General features: G+C 38.1%; 1 protein-coding gene across 4 annotated transcripts in view; it reads right to left on the reverse strand.

The window, feature by feature from the left end:
* FAR1 (fatty acyl-CoA reductase 1) overlaps positions 1-21796 on the reverse strand; it is a 66231-nt gene that overhangs the window by 32303 nt on the left and 12132 nt on the right. For all 4 annotated transcript variants that reach the window (XM_056116225.1, XM_056116223.1, XM_056116222.1 and 1 more), the window contains 2 exons: positions 5871-6066; positions 1174-1349 (listed from right to left, as the gene is read on the reverse strand). In XM_056116225.1, coding sequence (XP_055972200.1) covers positions 1174-1349; positions 5871-6059 — 365 coding nt within the window. In that variant the 5' untranslated portion in view covers positions 6060-6066. The remainder of the gene's footprint in view (positions 1-1173; positions 1350-5870; positions 6067-21796) is intronic.

A 21796-nucleotide genomic window follows, 5' to 3' on the forward strand; every position in this document is an offset into this window, starting at 1 on the left:
TGAAACCTCTCAGTGATTCTTGGTCAACTGGGCCCACAACTCAATGTAAGAGTCTAAGAACATGGTGCTGCTCAGGCTGTACGATGCTGCTAGGGATTATCCACTTTCCCTGTGTTGCACTGCTGCGTTGCATCCAGCAATGCTTGCCTGGGGGGGGGGGGGGGGGGGGGGGGTTTCACACAGTGCCAAGAATTGAACTGGGACAGGCCTTGTATAGGCATGTGCCTGAATTCCTGTACTGTTCCTCTGACCAGCTTCCAAATTGATCACTGTCACTGTCCTCCCATTGTTCATCGATTTGCTCAAGCGAGCCCAGTAACGTCTCCATTGTGACAATTGTTACTGTGTTTGGCATATCGAATATGTCATAGGTAGCTTGCCAGGGTTTGCCGTATAGGCGAGATACTCTTGGTAGCTTGCCGGGCTCTCCAAGAGAGGTGAAGGAATCAAATTTGGGTCAGCCATGTTGGCGGCTTGCAAGACAAACACCCCACCCGCTGTGCTATTGTTCCAGCCCCCAAATCGATCAAGTATTAAAATAAAGATAAGGTACAATCTAAATGTATGCTGCTTTGCATAACTCAGCAAAAAGAGCTGAATTTCATTTTTTTGATAGATATGTATGAAATAGACAAATAAAATTGTTAGGGCATAAACTTCTGACTGGAGAAGTTTATGGAGAATAGAGAGGGAGTAAGGAGAACTATTAGTGTTTATGGCATATTCCAACCTGATGTAAACTTTTCTTTCTTCGATTCATAGTTCCCATGTCTTTCCTCTTAGCCATTCCGTATTAAAATTCATAATAATTAGCAACCGAGATATAGTACAGTGGGTACAATCCCTGGCACCCCATATGGTCCTCTGAGAATCACCAGGCATTAACCCTGAGTGCAGAGCCAGGAGTAGCCCTGATCATTGCTAGGTGTGAACTCCCCAAACAAAACAAAATTAAAAATTCATGATAACTTCCTTCAATAAAATACTAGTTATTCAATGCTGTTTAACGAGCAGAAAGAAAATCATATAGGGTATTCTCTTACCACTCTATTAGAAAATAAAACTAGAAATAATACAAGGCAGTTTCAGATCACTTTAGCAACTTAAATAAGTAAAATTAAATCTTTTAACTATGTTCTGAAGTTCAAATATCATAGAAATACCTTTACTTACCTTAAATTTTCATTAAATCTTACTGTAGCTGCACAGTGGAATATAATATTGGTAGAATCTATGATAATCTCTTTATCTTCTTCACTAAGAGCCAGTTTAGGTTGGGTGAGTTCACTGCTGATTGCTATAATTTTCTCTCTAAAATCTGGATTTTCATCTCTTAATCTATCAAAGAGCTATCAAGGGAGAGAAAAATATTTTAGGGCAGTTTTCAACTTTTGAAAATCCACTATCACCCCCCCACACACACACTTTTAATTACCCCATCAAACATCACTATTTTTAAAAATTCAAGTATGCCAATGTATGGTTGTTGTGGGTTTTTTAAAGCAACTTTAATTAATGGGGGTGTGAGCGGTAGGTAGAGTTTGGGGCACACATGATTATACTCATGGGGCTATTTTGCTATTCCTAACTCTGTGCTCAGGAGGGAACCCTGCACTGTTCTGAGGGCATGAAGAGCCTGGGATTTGCACTGGGATCGGCAGGACCCAAGACAAGCATCTTAACCTCTGTACTATCTTTTCTGATCCTTGTTATTCTTAATTGTTGTTATTCTGAATAAAAAACAACATAGGAGAACCACCGTATTAATCCCCATTTTACACAGGTAGGGCGTTCGCCTTACAAGCGGCCAACATGGCCGACCCGAGTTCGATTCCTCCGCCCCTCTCGGAGAGCCCGGCAAGCTACCGAGAGTATTCGATATGCCAGACACAGTAACAACAAAGTCTCCAATGGAGACGTTACTGGGCCCGCTCGAGCAAATCAACGATCAACGGGAGAGCCTTTACCTTTACCTCTGAAATATAAGAAAATAAAATAACTTGCTAAGGACAGAGAGCTGGTACTCTGTCAAGTTAAATAGAACTGTCCATGTCTGTTGATCAGATCATATTAAATACAGTCAGATAAACCTCAGTAGTACAGACCAGAACAATGTTTAAATTATGTACATAATTTCTAAATTTAAGACCTGAATTTATTACTTCATGGCATTACCTGATTGAATTACCATGATTCATATTCTAACAATCTTAAATTTTTACTAAATATTAAATTTAAACTAAATATATTAAAGAGAAAAAAAGCTGATAAAGATGCAGGGAGGGGATGTAGGGTAGACAGTACAGGGTAAAGCCCTTGCCCTGCACTCAATCAACTCAGGTACAATCCCCAAGAGTGCACATGGCCCCCTCAGCCGCAAAAAGAAGTAATCCTTAAACTCAGAACCAGAAATCCTGAGTACAGTCATTCCCCACCAAAAAGGGAAAAAATGAAGAAAATATTGAGAACCAGAAAGATAATACAGCGAGAAAGGATCTTGCTTTGCGTGTAGCTGATCCAAGTTTGATCCTCAGTTACCCAAATTCCACCTGAAAATTCTGAAAATTCCACCACGAGTGATCTGAGTGCAGAACCAGAAGAAAACCCTAAGCACAGCTGGATGTGGTCTCAATCTCATCCCCAAAAAATGCAGACTCCATATGACCTCGCAATACCAGTTCTGGGAATATATACCGAGGATGCAAAAAAGCACAGTAGAAATGACATCTGTACCTATATGTTCATTACAGCACTGTTCACAATAGCCAAAATCTAGAAACAACCCAAGTGCCCTAGAACAGATGACTGGTTAAAGAACTTGGTACATCTACACTATGCAGTTGTTAGGAGAGATGAAGTCAAGAAATTTGCTTATAAATGGATAGACATGGACAGTAGCATGCTAAGTGAAATGAGTCAGAAAGAGAAGGACAGACATAAAAGGACTATACTGATTTGTGGAATATGAAACAACATAATATGAGGCTGACACCTAAGGATAATAGATACACAGGACAGGAAGATTGCTCCATAGCTGGAAGCCTGCCTCATGAGCAAAGGGAAGAAGGCAACTGGAACAGAAAAGGGATCACTAAGAAAATGATGGCTTGAGGAACCAGTCGGGATGGGAGATGTGTGATGAAGGTAGATAAAGGACCAAACAAGATAACCTCTCAGTGTCTGTATTGCAAACCATAATGTCCAAAAGTAGAGAGAGAGTATGGGGAATATTGTCTGCCATGAAGGCAGAGGGAGGGTGGGAAAGGGGGGTTATACTGGGGATGTTGGTGGTGGGGAATGTGCACTAGTGGAGGGGTGGGTGTTTGATCATTGTGTGATTGTAACCCAAACATGAAAGCTTGTAACTATCTCATGGTGATTCAATAAAATTAAAAAAAAAAAGATGCAGACTGGAAACTGCACAAAATTGAGAAATATGCTGTACATGTTAATCAGATGATTCAATATTGCTTAGGCATACTTGCAAGAATAAATCTAACTACCTCATGGTGTTTCACTAATAAAAAAATTTAAAAAAGAATAAATTTAACTAAAGAATCAGTTCTCAGGATGATTTTTGTAACTCAAATTTAAGTTTTAATCTCAATTTATATAAAGGAACTTAGATTCTACCTCCAGATCACTTCTATAATAACCTTTAACTTTACAATGATTAAAGTTCATACTTGCAATTTAAGCAGTGAATTTTTAATCTACGGGAAAAGCCCATCTGAACCATCTTAGACGACTTTTAGCATCGGACAGTTTTCCCTCCACAACTGTGAGCCAGCAGCTTCAATGTTAATGCATTCTTTAACTACTAAAATATTCACTAAGTACTTTATATGAACCAGGCACTTAGGAAAAAAAAAATGGCGATTGCCTCAAACTGGTTAAATATAATATAAAAGGGTAATTAAACAGATAAATCACATTGTTCTAAGCAATAAAAAAATATTAATACAATATTATGGGATTACATTGAACATCTATAGGAAGGAGATCGTAAAACACATTTCCAACCAACAATACTGATTATGCTACTTGACAAGTTTAATCTCAACTCAACCTTTTCCCTTTTCTTGTACTCAATAAACATTAATCACTATTATGGATTTCCACTGAAGATAGAAACAGACCAATACAAACCATACCTGTCATTGTCACTGTCACTGTCCTCCCATTGTTCATCGCAGGTTTTGCCGTGGGGGCGAGATACTCTAGTAGCTTGCCAGGCTCTCCGAGAGGAGCGGAGGAATCAAACTCAGGCTGGTCATATTGGCCACTTGCAAGGCAAATGCCCTACCTGCTGTACTATTGCTCCATTAACTCTAATGAATTGCTAAATCTATAATTGATCAGCATATCTTTTGGCACTTTTCAGCAATTCTTTGAAAGTTCAGAATGACTTAGTGGTTTCCGGGTTTGTTTTTTAATCTTGATTGGGGGGTACTGTGATTTATAATATTTATAATATTGCTAATGATGGTTTCATGCATACACCATTCCAATTCTGGAGGAAAGGTTGTTTTAAAAAGAAACCTTTACTTTACAGTATTTACCTATTTTCAGGATAAAACTAAGAGTTTCAGACATGCCAGGTATGTATTCAACTGCTAAGCCACATCTATACCGTTGTATTTGTTATTTATTTTTTAAATGTCAGAGATATTCTAGAAGGCTATAAATTATGTGGCGCCTTCTTACTAACTAAAAATGTACACTTAATACCATATAAAACACTATCAATGAATGTAAGATAAATCTACTCACTTTAAGAAAATCTGAAAGCTGATTTGGTGATGGGTTTGGTGTTGGATCACGTACCATCATTAGCGGTATTGTGAATCATAGAATCTCAATTTTTAAATTTTTTTTTAAAGGAAATAGAAGACCGAAAAACAAAAACTTCTGTGAAATAATTTAAGTCTACATTCATTTTTTCCTTAGCAATATTTTTCTATTGATAGTACTTATGATTCCTCTGTCATCCTGTTATTTATTTATACAGGAATACATGACTTTGTTACATCTTAATACTGCTGTAAGAAATAATCAGTGACTACAAATTTTATTTAGTTTTGTTTTTAGCGGGCTGCCACACTCAACAATGCTCATAAATTACTCCTGGTTCTGCACTCAGAAACCATTCCTAGAGTGCTCAGAGGGTACTTATGGGATGTTGGGATAGAACCCGGGTCAGCCAATGTGCAAGGCATTTTTTAAATTTATTTATTTAAATTTATTAGTGAAACACCATGAGGTACAGTTGTAGACTTACAAATTTTTGTTTTAGTTGTACAATGATCAAGTACCCATCCCTCCACCAGTGCCCCTTTTCCACCACCACAGGCCCCAGTATCCCTCCACCCTCCCATCCCCCCCATCCTACCCTGCCTCTGTGGCAGAGCATTCCCTTTTGTTCTCTCTCTCCTTTGGGGTGTTGTGGTTTGCAAAAGAGGCATTGAGTGGCAATCATGTTTGGCAAGGCATTTTTTAAATGGCTTACCTGTTATACAATTGCTCCAGGTTCATTGTTTCTGACAAATTTTTAAATGTGATTTAAGCATAAAGTCTCTTATTATAATTTAATTACCATCATTAAGATTATTTAAAATATCAGGTAATTGTTAATTTCCTAAATAAAATATTCTAAAATTATGTTAAATACTACCACTAATTTAAAATTTGTTAGTTTTTCTCATCATAGAGGAAAGCGTCTATCTCCAATTGATAAGTATTTTCAATTTATTGCCAATCTGAAGTATCTTTACGTATTTTTTCAAAATACTGAAGAAATACATTATGCTACTGATGACTACAACACAAGCACTTTTCTCTTTCCTTCAAACACTAATTTCCACACTTACCTTGCAACTAATGAGTTCCTCCACTCGCTCCTGGGGTGTCTGTCCAGATTTCTGCCTCACCAAAACAAACACTGAATTCACTTTTGGACAAGATCTTAGCAGCTTTTCCAGAAGTACCTTCCCTAGGAAACCAGTAGCTCCGGTTATGAGGACATTCTTGCCCTCATAGTATTCTGGGATTGAAACCATTTTGATCCTGAAAAAAAAAAAAAAAAGAGCAAATAAGTATCAGATTTATGCCTACTCTTACATACTAAAGACCTCTAAATACCTCAATAAGTATTTTAAAAGACAGGAAAAATCAAAGTTGAATGTTAGCAAAGAGTCTCTAACCTCCAATTAAGATGGAGGGAACAGCAATAATTTCTAATACTTGTATTTTTCCCACTGGCTCACCTTAGAAAGTCACTCACCTTCTCTGGATCTGAATATTTCTTTTGTAGTTTGTATTAGCCTCTAAAAATCCCTTCCAGCAAGAAAAGTCCAAATCTTTATTTAAGCCTCAGTGAAATCTCAAACATGAATGAATGGTGTTTCTATGTATACAAAGGGATTTATAACACCAAATAGAGGTCAGAAACAAGACTCAATTGCCTAACTTGTGTAATGTAATAGGTGTCATAGACACTGTATCACTACCAGTTGAAACAAGAAAAGGTAATAACTTACTTCAAGTTCCTTCCCCTACTTGTTTGTAGTGACAATTCAGCCAAAAGACTAAAGATTAAATTTCCCTTCTAAAAAAGTCCAAGAAATACACAGGCCAATAGCCTCCTATCCAAATTTCACTGGTATAGTAGAAAAGAAATTATAGTAAAACAAAAGAACCATAAAGAATTGGGAAGGGGAATGGGGAATGCAGAATTCATGCAGTATTTCAAAGATTACATTCAAGACAATGCTTATTGTTTAGAAACACACCATATTAATGGATGCATGAGAGGAAGTGCAATACAACCCAGAAGGGAGGTTAAGGAGTTTCAATTGCATTTTTTTTAAAACTAGAAGTATATACAAAATCTGTTTTATGTCCAAAATTTTCATAATTTAAAAAATAAGATTTTAAATTTAACAATTTGAAAATAACAGCCCCATTAACAAGCAGAGAAAAGAAAAGAAACAAAGACAATGAATTACTAGAAGAACAGCCCAAGCAAAAAACAAGCGTAGAACTGTAAGGAGGCTAGAGCTGTCCCAATCCCCAAACAGAAAAGGCCAAACTCAGAATCAAAAAGCAGGATTAAAACATAAAAATCAAGGTCATGAAAAGATTGTTCACAAAACAGCAGAACCAAAACAGTCTTACTTCCTGAATAAACTCTGGCTCCCAGGCACAGTATCCAGATCTACTCAAGAAGAGCATCCGACACAGGTGCTAAGGACAAGAGAAGTAAGACTGAAGGTTGTTCCAAATATCCACAATATATGTGGGAGAGAAGGATAAAGAAAAATTGCCGGGGTGGGGGCAGGAAGGGAGAAATAAACTTTACGTCTTAGGCCTATCTGGCTGCTACTGACATTTTAAAAACAAACACACAATGCACTCTCAATCAGTAATTCCATTTGAAGAAAAACTTTTCGTGTAGGCAAGGAGAACTCAATACAGGAGAGCCGTCACTGTCCTACCAAAATCCAACCATTTTGAAAATATGTATTGGATTTGACTACCTTTGAAAAATAGTGTACTTTGTGTACTTTGGCACAGGTAATCAGAATATGTAACCTACAATGTCACTTGGACATAATATTGAGTTTAAGGCAATTAAGAATCAACAGATACAGAAGTCTTCTGAGAGATTCCCTGATCGGACTAAAGCCAAAAACTTCAGAGAAACATAGACTGTGATAATGAGAAATCTCCAAGATTTTTGAAGATGTAAAGCTGGTACCAGGTGATCCAATACAAATAAACCTGACCAAAATAACCTTACTGTCCATTATTATCCCCTTATATTTACTTTTCCTTTATCTAAAAAACTTAACACCTTTTATTAAAGCAGCATATAAAGCTCTTTTATGGTTTTCACTTTTTCTGTGAGGCCTTCATGAATGTTTCGTGTATATATATATGTATATATATACGCACATATATAAGTAAAAGTAAAGTAAAGGCCCTCCCGTTGATCGTCGATTTACTCGAGCGGGCCCAGTAACGTCTCCATTGGAGACTTTGTTGTTACTGTGTCTGGCATATCGAATACTCTCGGTAGCTTGCCGGGCTCTCCGAGAGGGGCGGAGGAATCAAACTCGGGTCGGCCATGTTGGCCGCTTGTAAGGCGAACGCCCTACCCACTGTGCTATCGCTCCAGCCCACGCACATATAGGGCTGGAGCGATAGCACAGCGGGTAGGGTGTCTGCCATGCACGCACATATATATGTACATATATATATGAGACATATATAACATTTCTACCATTAATAATTGTTATCCGTTTAATTTTCAGGGCACTACCAGAAACCTATAATAGAAGTTTTTTCTGTATGTGCTATAACAAAATCTCCAGTGAAGCTATTATTAGTATTGCAGGAAATCAGACCCTGCTATCAACCACTTCTACTAAATATGGTAGGTCCCTCCTTTATGGAAACAAGTCTTTCAATAGCCAATGCCACAATGAACAGAAAGCCCTTGGATTGAGTAAAGCTGGCCAAATAGTGATTTTACTCACTACCTGATTGGTTCTGTAGAGATTTTGTGCCAATCTACACCCCAAACCTCATCATTTCATATTGTGAGGATTAAATATAGAATTCAGAAAAGGTTTGGCATGAAACTACATTTCCTTATTCATCTTCCCTTTACTTCCTTGCTAGTCAGTATGGCCCCTTGGCAGCTAGAAATATTTTAATCCAAAATATTTTAATATTTTTTTCCTAAAAAAATCATCTACTTATGAGTGTTAATTTTTATTTATTGGGGTGGTGGAGGTGGGGGGCAGGCTACACACAGCTGTGCTCAAGGCTTACTCCTGGCTCTATGCTCAGGGATCAATCCCAGTGGGGCTTGGGAGACCATAATGAGTGCTGGGGGTAGAACCTCGGTTGGCCCCGTACAAGGCAAGAGCCTTACCTGCTGTACTATCTCTCTAGCCCCTATAAGTGTAATTTTTAGACTAAGGAAAAGAAAAACTCTTCTATTCAAAATAAAGTCCATAGCTTTTGGACTAGATAGTACAATACTCCCATATGCCCATTTTTCATTTGTTAAAGAAATTAATGGTTTTAGCAGCAGCAGACTTTAATGAAACCTAACAGCACAAAAAAAGCAATAGATATGCCTACCTATACATAATTACCCATACTGACTATCTGAAAATAGGGCTTCAGCAAGTCTTCAAAAGCTTCCTGAAGGAAATCAGGCAACAGACTCATCCTGTTTTATTTACTAGGAGCAATAGGACCAGATAATACCATTTTCCTGTCCCCAAGTTTTAGAGCCCTCAAACTTGTAGATGATGGTGTAGCCCTGAACTGTAGCACTGTCCTCCCACTGTTCATTGATTTGCTCAAGCGGGCACCAGTAATGTCTCCATTGTGAGACTTGTTACTGTTCATGGCATATCGAATATGCAATGGGGAGCTTGCCAGGCTCTGCTGAGCGGGCAGGATACTCTTGGTAGCTGCCGGGCTCCAGAGGGATGGAGAAATCGAACCCAAGTTGGCCGCGTGCAAGCAAATGCCCTACCTGCTGTATTATCGCTCTAGCCCAGATGATGGTGTAGTAAAAAATATAGCTCTTCCAATACTTTCAGTATAGCAGAACTATATAATATATACAATCACCTTGAGAAACCACTCAACAATACATACTAATGAACACCAAAAAGTGTGAAAAACAAGATTCAAAGTAGTATTATAATTTGAAATCCTAAAATGAAACTTCCAAAAAGAAACCCTCAAATATTCATTAATAGTAACAGTAACAATGGGATATTCTAACAACAACAAAAAAAAATCCATTGTAGCAGTGAAACTTAAGTAGCTGTCAAATATTAGCCAAAAAACCCAAGATGCTAAAAAAAATATATTTAGTGTTATCCCATTTGTAAAAAAGTCAAATGAAAGAAAACTAATCAGAGGACAGTAGTTCTGAAAAGGAAGGAAAAGGCACTAAATGAGCCGTCTGCAAATCTAGTACTTTCTATTTCTTACGTTGAGTATAATTTTAGAGAGCATTCACTTTATAATTATTCACTGATTAAATTATTTTTGGTGTGGGCAGCTCCCATGCACTACATAGGGGCAATTTCCAGCAATATTCTGCCCAGCTATGCAGGTCTGTCATTTCAGCCTGGCAATGCAGTACAGCAATGCCATATTACTAGGGGCCAGAACTGGCTACTATCTAGGTTACCCTGGCAGTGGTCGGCAATGGTCCACCAGCAGTTCTTGGTAGAACAAAAGGCGTAAGAGATCAAACTCTTGGCCAAGCACTGATCAGGTCCTTGCAGATACAAGGTATGAGCTCCTGCCCTTTTTGATCCATCTAAAGGTTGTTTAGCCCCTAAAAGTTGTTCAGCTGTCAGGCCAGAGAAGAAGTAGAGGGATTAAGGTCTTGCCTTGAATTCTGTCAACCTTGGTTCAAATTCGCAGCATCACATATGGTCATCTGAGCATTGCAGGGTTCACTCTTGAGAACAAAGTCAAAAGTAGCTGACTTTGGTGGGGGGGGGGGGGTAGGTAATCCTCCAAAAGCTGTCTTTTTTTTTTAAACACCCTTTCTAGAGTTCAGAATCAGTTTTAAATGGTTCTAAGAGTCCTCTCCAATTTTTATTATCACGGTTGATTTAAGAAAGGTTTCCTGAAAACCAAACTGAAAAATAATACCTAACATATTTGCAAGGTAAAATGATGACAGTAACACATCAGGATTAAAACAACCATTAGAGAGACCAAAGCAATAATACAGCACACTTGCCTTGTATGTGGGGTGCTTGCTTTGTATGCAGATGATCCAGGTTTGATACACAGCACCACATATGGTCTCCCAAACATTACAAGGAGTGATCTATGAGCAGCACTGGGTGCTCCCCCCAAACAAACAAAAACAGCCATTCGATCTACCTTTAGAAATTAAACCCCCACTCAGTCATTACACAAGGAGAAAAGACCTAATAGAGCTTTATAACACTGATTTCCCCAGCAATACAGGATATATAGAATAGCCCTCTGCCTTAAATCTACAGTCTATTATATAGTAGAGATAAGCTTCTAAAAGCATCCAGCAGTTCAAAAAGCTAGTTTATTACTATTCTAATGTATGTTCCTAGACCACAGAATGGTGAACTATGGCCCTGGGATAAGTATATATTTTAACAAATAAAATTTTATTGAAACACAGCCACATTCAGCTTGGTTAATCATCCATACCTGCATTTATACTTCAACAGGAGGGTTGAGTAGCTATGTTTCATGGCCCACCATTTCTGAAAGAGTGTCTGGCCCTTTACAGAAAGTTTCTGGACCTCTGGCATAGACTAGAGGTTCTGTCCCAGTTGCACTATTTTCCAATGAGTCTTGTTTTTTTTCCATTTATTTTTTTAATTCAACCACAGTGACATACAACATTTACAAAGTTGTTCATGACTGAATTTCAGTCATACAATGTTCCAATACCTGCCCCTTTACCAGTGTACTTTTCCTCCCACCAATGGTTCCAGTTTCCCTCTCACTCCACCCAACCCCCAACCTTCCCCCTCCCCCTCCTCTCCCCCTCTCTCTCTCCCCTCCCTCTCCCCCTACCTCTCTCTCTGTTTTCACAATGAGTCTTACACTCAAACTGAACTCTACCACTCCTACCTAAACTAGCTCTACCCAATTTCCTCACTGCTGAACCTGTTCTTAAACTTTAAGCTTTTATTTGGAAATACTACTTCACCCCTAATGAATTCTGGACCTTCTGTAACTCTCCAGGGAATGAAACATTCCAGCAATAAAGCCATATCCAAGACCTCCCTGTCTCTAATTCGTTCAGGTACTAAATCCAACACTTCAAAGATTTTAATGTGTCCAATTTAGAATCTCACAAGCCCACCATCCCTACTCTGAGATGTAGCAATCTTTCAGATCAGGTGCAATCTTTCGGATCAGGTGCCTACTATTGCTTCTCAAATTTTAATAAGAACACAAGTGGACGAGATACTGTTAACCAGTTTCTGATTCAAAAGATCTAGGATGAGCTTAAGAGTCTCCATTTCTCAAAGTTCTAAGAGATGCTAAGACTCATTCTGAATCACATGACTAGACCCACTCACTCCCACTGCTACTTCACCCATTATCCCGGTGTTCCTAAGTAAGGTTAATAACCAGTATAAATGTCCAGCTATAAAATAAGTCAGTCATGGTGGCCAGGGAAATAGTACAGAGCGTAAGGCACTTGCCCTACATGCAGATGTTCCTGGTTTGATTCCTGGTACAACGTAATGCCTCAAGCATTGCCAGGAATCACTCTTGAGCTCTGAGCTTCCTGAGCACAACTGGTTGTGGATCAAAAACAATTTAAAAAAAAAAATCTACGGGGACTAATGTATAGTTAATAGTACTGCACTGCATAGGAGGGTGAGGTGGGGTGAGAAGGTACATCTCAATGACAAAAATTATACGCCTGGCAAGAATGAGGTTATATGGTTCAGATGATAGTCTTAAATGCAGCTGGTCCTGGCACAATCCCTGAAACAGCATTGACCCCCCAAACATCACCAGTTATGGCTAAAGCACCACAAGTATGGCCCAAATATCCTCCCCTCAGAAAGAATGACACCATGAGTTTGACTGCTAATGCTGCCCACAATGTACCACATGCGGTCCAGTAGTTCTGTATCTGGAACCCACAGAACCACAAAAGAATGTGCAATGTACAAGCACTATTGCCAAAAATGTGACCACCAGTAAGCACTACAGCACAGCTAAATGTGTGCGACCCCTTTCAAGCACTACACCAAGTGTGTGATCACTAAAGCCAAGGTTAACCCCTGCATTGTATTATCACAATATTGCAAAATTGTGAAGGGAAGCAGCATAATTTTTATTATAAGGGAATGAAAAATAGCACAATTGCTTGTGCTGAAATTGCTTATCTAAAAATTGCTGAGTAGATATTAAAAGTTCTCATCACAAGAAAAAAAACTGAGATGTATCGTGAAAAATTTTAATAGACTTACTGTGATGATCATTTCATAATAGGTACAAATATTAAATCATTGTCTGTAAACCTGAAATTAATGTTTATATCAATTATACTTCAGTGAAAAAATAATCTTACTTTTGCATGTATGAGTACATACATGCAATCCCCCATATTACATTAACATATGTTAGAAATGATTTTTTAAAAGTATATGGTATCAAATACAACAGACAAATTTCTGTTAACATAAAGATAATAATTGCAATCTAATAATAAAATGATTGGTGAGATGGGCAAAAGACATAGAAGAGTAAACAGGAAAAATTAAAAATGATTTAGCTAGCTTTAATGATGCTCAATCTAACCCTCCCTGAAAGAAACAAATTAAAACATGTTACATTTTTTTCAGTTATGAGGCTTACAAGACCAAAACAAAACCAAAATCTGTAACAAAACAAAATGAAAGTAAACTCAGGGAATCTAGTCCCTTAATATACAGATAAAGCTATAAATTAGGGGATATGCAAAATGGCATTATATACCAATTTTAAATGATGTATTATCTTGTACCTATAATTTCGTTTTTTAAAATTTATCTAGCAGCTATTCTAAAACTTCTGTGGAACGATTTGTGTGTATTCACTGTAGCACTGAATATGTCATTAGATAATTAAGAAAAAAACCTAGTATATTTTTACCATAGTATAACTGCATCAGGAAAATGAAATACAAGTGAGAAAAACTGTATAGTGTAAAAATCCATTGTCAGTGATTTCACTACTACTAGAGCTACTGTGTAGATAACACTACAAAATGGATAATAAGTATTTGTTTAATACAACTTCAAAAACAAACCAACAAATACCAGCTTCCAAAAACACAGACATGCCAGAGGCTAATGAAAAAGAAAACAAAAGCTATATCCTTTTCAAGGTATGTGAAAAAATTCTGCATTTTAAAAAAGAAATGCCAGTAAGATGTTCAGGAGTGAGGTTTGGACAGGATTATTTTAGAGAAAAGACCAGAAGTGAAGAAAAGTACAACTATAATTCTGTAACACTCATAAGCCCTTGGCCACTATCTTGTTCAAAAACATCTTTAAATAACAATCAAAAGCTGATTTTACACTGTGGCAAGACATAAAGGTCTACTATGCATAGGTCTCAATGGACCAAGATTACTCTCCAGAGAAAAGCCTGATGTTCTTTATAATTTACTTAAAACAAAAGGTGATAAATACACATATGCATGCACACACACACACACGCACACACACAGAAAAACACATATATTATCACACTATCACATAAATACAAAATTTTCCACAGAGCTGCACTGTGTCACATGAACATGAGGAAACCATATATATATATATATATATATATATATATATATATATATATTTACACACACATACATACACCTTTTTCCTTTCCCTTTTTTTCCTGCTCCCTGGGTTTGATCCCCACACTAAAAATTTAAAAAGGAAACAGTGATTCAGTTATCTTTAATAAACAGAAATTAACTCTAAATCAGAAGGTCATGAACAAACTTCGGAGAATAGTCCAAAATCATGTTAAAGTTACATACAAACTAACTGTGTTTCTTTACATGTTAACATGAACAAGTGTACATTTCCATGCATACATGAAAAACATTTTCCTAGAAGAAAAATGCACTGCTTTTTTTTTAAATCAAATTCCCAAAGGAATCAATGAGCCAAAACAATTAAAAATCATTAAAACTTTTGGCCTGGACGAGGATGTGGCAAGAAAGGGACCCTCCTTCACTGCTGGTGGGAATGCCAACTGGTTCAGCCCTTTTAGAAAACAGTATAGACGATTCTCTAAAAATTAGAAATTGAGCTCCCATTTGACCCAGCAATACTACTCCTGGGAATATATCCCAGAAAGGCAAAAAAGTATAGTTGAAGTGACATCTGCACATGTTTGTTCATTGCAGCACTCTTTACAATAGCCAGAATCTGGAAAAAACCTAAGTGCCCGAGAACAGATGACTGGTTAAAGAAACTTTGGTACATTTACACAATGGAGTACTATGTAGCTGTTTGAAAAGATGAAGTCATGAAATCTACATACAAGTTGTACTACATGGAAAGTATCATGTTAAGTGAAATGAGTCAGAAAGACGGGAATAAACATAGAAAGATTGCGTTCATCTGGGGAACATAAAGTAACAAAATAGGAGACTTCCATCCAAGAATGGCCAAGATTAGTACCAGGAATTTTGCTCCATTGTTAGACGCCAGCCACACATGCTAGGGGAATAGGGAGCTCAGATAGAGAAGGGAGCACCAAATAAAGGGTATTGGGAGGATCCTCCCAGGATGGGAGAAGCATGCTGAAAGTAGACTATAGACCAAACATGACTGCCACTCGATGCCTCTTTTGCAAACCACAATACCCAAAAGGAGAGAGAGAACAAAAGGAAATGCCCTGCCACAGAGGGATGGTGGGATGAGGGGGTTGGGGGGGTGGGAGGGATACTGGAATCTGTGGTGGTGGGAAATGGGCACTGGTGGAGGGATGGGTATTATCATTGTATAATTGAAACCCAAGCACAAAAATTTGTAAGTCTACAACTATACCTCATGGTGTCTCACTAATAAAAATTAAAGGTAAAGGTAAAGGCCCTCCCGTTGATCGTCGATTTGCTCGAGCGGGCCCAGTAACGTCTCCATTGGAGACTTTGTTGTTACTGTGTCTGGCATATCGAATACTCTCGGTAGTTTGCCGGGCTCTCCGAGAGGGGTGGAGGAATCGAACTCGGGTCGGCCATGTTGGCCGCGTGTAAGGCGAACGCTCTACCCGCTGTGGTAATAAAAATTAAAAAATTTAAAAAAAAAAAACTTTTGGCCTGGAGTCTAGCACAGCAGGTAGGGTATTTGCCTTGTACGTGGCTAACCAGGGTTCGATCCCAGGCATCCCATATGGTCCCCCAAGCACCGTCAGGAGTAATTCTTGAGCGCATCATCACCAGATGTGACGCAGAAAGAAAAAAATTAAAATTTTCATAAAATTAAAAAATGCAAATATGCTAGAGGGAAGGGGAATTAACAATGAAAAAATACAGCAGCATGGACACTGATTAAGAAACATATTCACATCTGTTCCAGAGTAAAATGTGTACAAATGGTTAAAACATAATTACACTAACCTCCCTTGGGGCTTATTAAGAATTGAATTCTTATTCCCTAAAAATATATGTTGAAATCCTAACTCTGAAAACTTCTGAATGTGGCCTTATTTGGAAAAAAAGGATAGCTGAAGAGGAGTTAACTGAAGTAAATTATGTCATACTGAATTAGGGCGGCTTTCTAATCCCACATCCTGAGTGTCCTTCTAAGAGGGCCATGAGAAGAAAGTTCCACAGGGAGAATACCATGTGACAACAAAACAAGGTATTAAAGATACGTAGTTATAAACCTCCTCCGCCCCTCTCAGAGAGCCCAGCAAGCTACCGAGAGTATCTCGCCCGCACAGCAGAGCCTGGCAAGCTCCCCGTGACGTATTCGATATGCCAGATACAGTAACAACAAAGTCTCCAATGGAGACGTTACTGGGCCCGCTCGAGCAAATTGATGATCAACGGGAGGGCCTTTACTTTACTTTACTTAGTTATAAACCAAATACCACTAAAAATACCAGCAAAAAAAAAAATGCTATAAAAGGCAACCCCCAGAAGCAGAGTTTGATCCCCAGGATCCACATTATGGTATGAGCAATGCCAGAAGTGATCCCCGAGTACAGATCTGGAAGCAAGCCCTGAGCACAGCTAGGGCTTACTTACAAAACCAAACTGAACCCAAACAAAACAAAAATAAAAGGCAACCCCCTTACAGGTTTCAAGTGAAGCATGACATTTCTTTTTTTTTTTCTTATTAAAAAAATTTTTTAAAGTGAGACATCATGAGGTACAGTTTCAGACTTACACATTTTTGTGCTTGGGTTTCAATTATACAATGATCAAATACCCATCCCTCCACCAGTGCCCATTTCCCACCACCATGGATCCCAGTATCCCTCCCACCCCCCCATCCCACCCTGTCTCTGTGGCAGGGCATTCCCCTCTGTTCTCTCTCTCTCCTTTTGGGTGTTGTGGTTTGCAAAAGAGGCATTGAGTGGCAGTCATGTTTGGTCTATAGTCTACTTTCAGCATGCTTCTCCCATCCTGGGAGGATCCTCCCAATACCCTTTATTTGGTGCTCCCCTCTTTATCTGAGCTCCCTTTTCCCCTAGTATGTGTGGTTGGCCTCCAAGTAACGGAGTAAAATTCCTGGTACTAATCTCGGCCATTCTTGGATGTAAGTCTCCTATTTTGTTACTTTATGTTCCCCAGATGAATGCAATCTTTCTATGTCTATCCCTTTCTTTCTGAGGAAGCATGACATTTCTGACACCTAGATTTTTATGCTTCTTGTCTCCAGATCTGTCAGAGAATAAATTTCTACTGAATTAAGTCAGTTTGTGGTACTTTGATACAGCAGTTCGAGGAAATAAAGAGAACGCTAAATATCAAAATAACTAAAATTAAGATACAGAACAAAGGATTCCCAAAGTTTCGGACCATAACAAGTGTATAATGAACTCTAACACACAAGGCAGTTTTCAGTTATCAAACACAACCTACTAAATAATTAAGAACAGCTTTTCCAAAGATTGGTAGGACAAAACAATCTGTCAAATCTCAGGATATATTAGCAGATTCAGAAAAGTAGTGTTTTGATTATCATTATAAAACAGAAGCACTCTGAAATTTGTTCTTAAAATAACAATAATAATTCTATTCTTCTTCACAATAAATTAGGAATCTGTGAAGGACTGAACCAAGTTGAAGCACAAAGGGTTAGAGCACATGCTTCGGATATAGGTGGCACTAGATTCGTTCTCTGAGAGCCCGGCAAGCTACCGAGAGTATTCGATATGCCAGATACAGTAACAACAAAGTCTCCAATGGAGACGTTACTGGGCCCGCTCGAGCAAATTGACGATCAACGGGAGGGCCTGAAATAAAAAAGCCACCTAAAAACTGCCAGGTGTAACCCAAAAACAAAAGAAAATATTCTAGCAAGCCAATATTCTAGCAAGCTAGTAGCTCCCACATCTTCTCTAACTTTGCCTTGTAACTCATATAGTGGAACTTACACTGTTTGGGAGCACCCAAATTCAAGCAAGGAGGGTAGAGGAGAGGCAAAGCATAAACCCCCCCTTAGACTGAGAAGTGTCAAGATAACATTGGAAGAACATGTGAAACAGGAAAAATATATTATAGCAATTCTTAGAAAATACAATCTGCCACAAAGAACATGGTGAAGTAACTGTTTATTATTCTTTAGTAGACTTTAATGACTTAATCATATTGGACCCTTTTCACAGAGCCAAGAAAAAGTCGCTTACTACCTATGTTTTAGCCTTTCACACTCCTTTGGAAAGTATGGGCCTCATAACTTTGGTGTATTTTACATACAAATAATCTTACTTCATGAATAAAAATGCGATCTTCCCTAGTTCAATTAACTATAAACCTTTACCAATTACCACTTGAATTTGATACACAGACCAAGTAGTCGAATTCATTTTAATTAGATCACAAAGAGTCTTCAGTTTATAGGTTAAATGTGTGTGTGTGTGTGTGTGTGTGTGTGTGTGTGTGTGTGTGTGTGTGTCCCTTTTAGGTTTTAAGAGATTCCCATCTAGAGGTATCATACTGGGAACGAAAGGGCTAGTATCTTTTCTACTAATTCTTCTCCTTTTTGAACCACACCTGATGGTGCTTGCAGGTTTCTCCCAGCAGTGTTCTGAAGAACATGAGATGCTGGGAATTAAGCCCAAGGCTCCCAAAAGCAAATCATGCGTGCCAGCCCTCTGAAGTGTCTTCTAAACCCTTTTGCTACTATATCTTTAAAATAATAAAATATTTAATGTTTTAAGTCTCAACATAAAAGGACAACTCTAAAAAGCAATCCAAAAACAAAAGGATCAAGATGCAAATTCTAAATGAACAAATTATTTACTGTTGTCAATTGACGATAATAATAGTTGATTCTTTTTTGCCCTTTTCGCAAATTAAGGCTTATAAGATATTTTTCCAGAAACAAAAGAATAACTCCAGCTACTTGGGTTAACATTTCTTTTTTCAATAAAAGATGCCAGTGTCCAACCCTGGTATAAGCACCCATTGAAGTCTCATAATGGCCACTCTGTTTGCCTACACAGACACTGATATACCAATATTTAACTCTCTGTATTCTATTTTCCCCAATGTCCAAGGTACTTCTTGGTAGTAAAAAATCTCAATGAATTCATTTGTTTTGAAGATCTACACAACTATTTTTGTATAGTTATGCTCCCCAAGCACAGCACTGTGTAAGAGTTTAAATGCCTCCAAAGAACTCATTACCCTGGAAAATACTCGACATAATTCCTTGACTACTTTAAAAAATCAAACAGACACTGTTCGAAGTCACATTCTCATCCATTAGGAAGGAAACATCAATTCTAAAACTTAAAACTATTTTATCATTAAATACATTATTTAAATCATTTCATTTTATTATAAAATATATTTAAATTATATTTAGAACAAGAAAATTTAAAATTTTTCTTTTCTGTTCGGAAGGCCTGTGTCAATGGGGTAACTTTTTCAACTATAAAGCCAACAGAAGAGCAGTGCTCTTGTTAATATGGGTTATTAGCAAATACACTGATCTCACTGCTTGCAAAAACATGTATTCAATTCCATTCTTGGAGGAATCCAGTTTTACTTTTTTTACGTTTCATTAGTCACAGGTAATTTTTTTTCTATACATAAACTGTACTAGTCCCTACATACCTGAATTAAAATTATTTCAAGTTAAGACATGAATTTTTAACCAAATGCTTTCAAACTCAGGAAGCCAAAATATAGTATTAATATACAAATGCAATACTAGTATTTCCATGGATATTACAAAGATCACGATCACGACCATCCTGTTGTTCGTCGATTGCCTCAAGCAGGCCCTAGTAATGTCTCCTTCCTCCTAGCCCTGAGATTTTTTTAAAAAGTGCCATATACAAGGCTCTTTCCGGTTTAGGAGAATGAGACCCATCACTGTTACTGGTATTTGGCATATTGGGTACGCCACGGGAAGTTTGCCAGACTCTGCCATGTGGGCAGGTTACATTCGGTAGCCTGCCAGTTTGTCCAAAGTAGGAATGAGATAATAAGATGTCTGGGAGATAATAAGGTTCTGGGAGCTGGGTTTTATAGTCTCTGAGTCTCCCGGAAGAGAACAGCGCAGTCTCCTGCTCCCGCGCCTGGCTGTCCTTGCCAGGGCCCCTTGGAGGGGAGCGGGTTGAGTTTCCCTCCCCGCCCCAACCAGGGCTCCGGCAGCCGAAGACCTCCAGAACTAGCCACCACCATGCTGAGACCACTCTCCACATGCAAGAAGGTACCGGCAGAGGATTACAAAGATAGTGTTTCTCAAACTTTTCCAATAGAGGAAATGTAAATATTCAGTTTTGCTTAAAAATCATGAAATGTGTGCATCTGACTCTATACCTAAATACTAATATAAAAATGTTTAAAATTACTCAACAATGAAAACGGAAAATCTGTTTTTACACTGAAAAAATGAAGACCAAAGGTTTAACCAAAAATGGACTTTAAAAAGTTACTATTTATGCAGTCTAATTTAAAATTACCAACGACTATTAACAAAGGTTAGTTAGCCTAGCATTTCACTATTGTAGAAGCAGATGCAGTTCTACAATTAAAATTGAAAGAGTGTAGACTTTAAGTAAATAACTTAAAGCTCTTAAAAACAGAAATATGAGCTCCTGCTGTAGTTTGTATTTCCTCTGTTTCTCTTGGGTCACTTTCTTGTAGAGCCTTCAGAATCTGTTCTCAGGAGTGAACCCTAAAAACAGACTCCTGTTCTCTAAGGCATTTTTCAAAGTGATAAATAAGGCTGGGAAACTGTATACCTTATCCTTAATCAAGAGATTAACAAAGTACATTAACATATCAAAGACTACAAAATGTCCTGTGGTACAGAAACCCACTGAACCCAATTTAAGTCCAGCTCTACACAATTTAAAACAGGGAAACAATAATCTTGAAAAGCTCAGTGATCACCTTATCAGTCCAGTAAGGTAATAATTCTCAGAAAATGGGCAAACCTCCCATAGAATACAAATGATTTAGGAAGCATGACCTTCCTTCGATCTGCATGACTACTTATAAATAAACTACTAAGCCAGTTGTTAAAGAATTGCAAAGATAAGGGCTGAAGAGATAGCTCAAGAGGCTACTGCCCATGTAGGAGATACAGGTTTCATCCCCATCACCACTTAGTCCCCTGAGCACTACTATCCCTGAACACTGGTGGATATGGTGCAAATACCAAAACAAAGCAAAAAGGTGCATGTTATTCAAATGTACCCAAAAATCCAATTTACATATAATAAATAGTAACTGCAACTACCAATGCTGCAAAGCTTCTACCATGAACAGGCTCAAAAGCTGGAATTCTGTAAATTTTCGAGAGGGACACTTGCTATGAATTGTGTTGTCTTACCTAGTCATGGTTTTCAATTATTACTATTATTCTTCAATTTAAAATTACCATTAGTTGGGGACCCGAGAGGACAGGATTTCTGTAGCACAACGGGTAGGGCATTTCCCTCGCACATGGCCGACTTGGGTTCGATTCCTCTGTCCCTCTCAGAGAGCCCGGCAAGCTACCCAGAGTATCCTGCCTGCACAGAAGAGCCTGGCAAGCTCCCCGGGGCATAT

This window comes from Sorex fumeus, unplaced genomic scaffold (genome assembly GCF_029834395.1).
Source record: "Sorex fumeus unplaced genomic scaffold, SorFum_2.1 ptg000030l, whole genome shotgun sequence".
NCBI lineage: Eukaryota > Metazoa > Chordata > Mammalia > Eulipotyphla > Soricidae > Sorex > Sorex fumeus.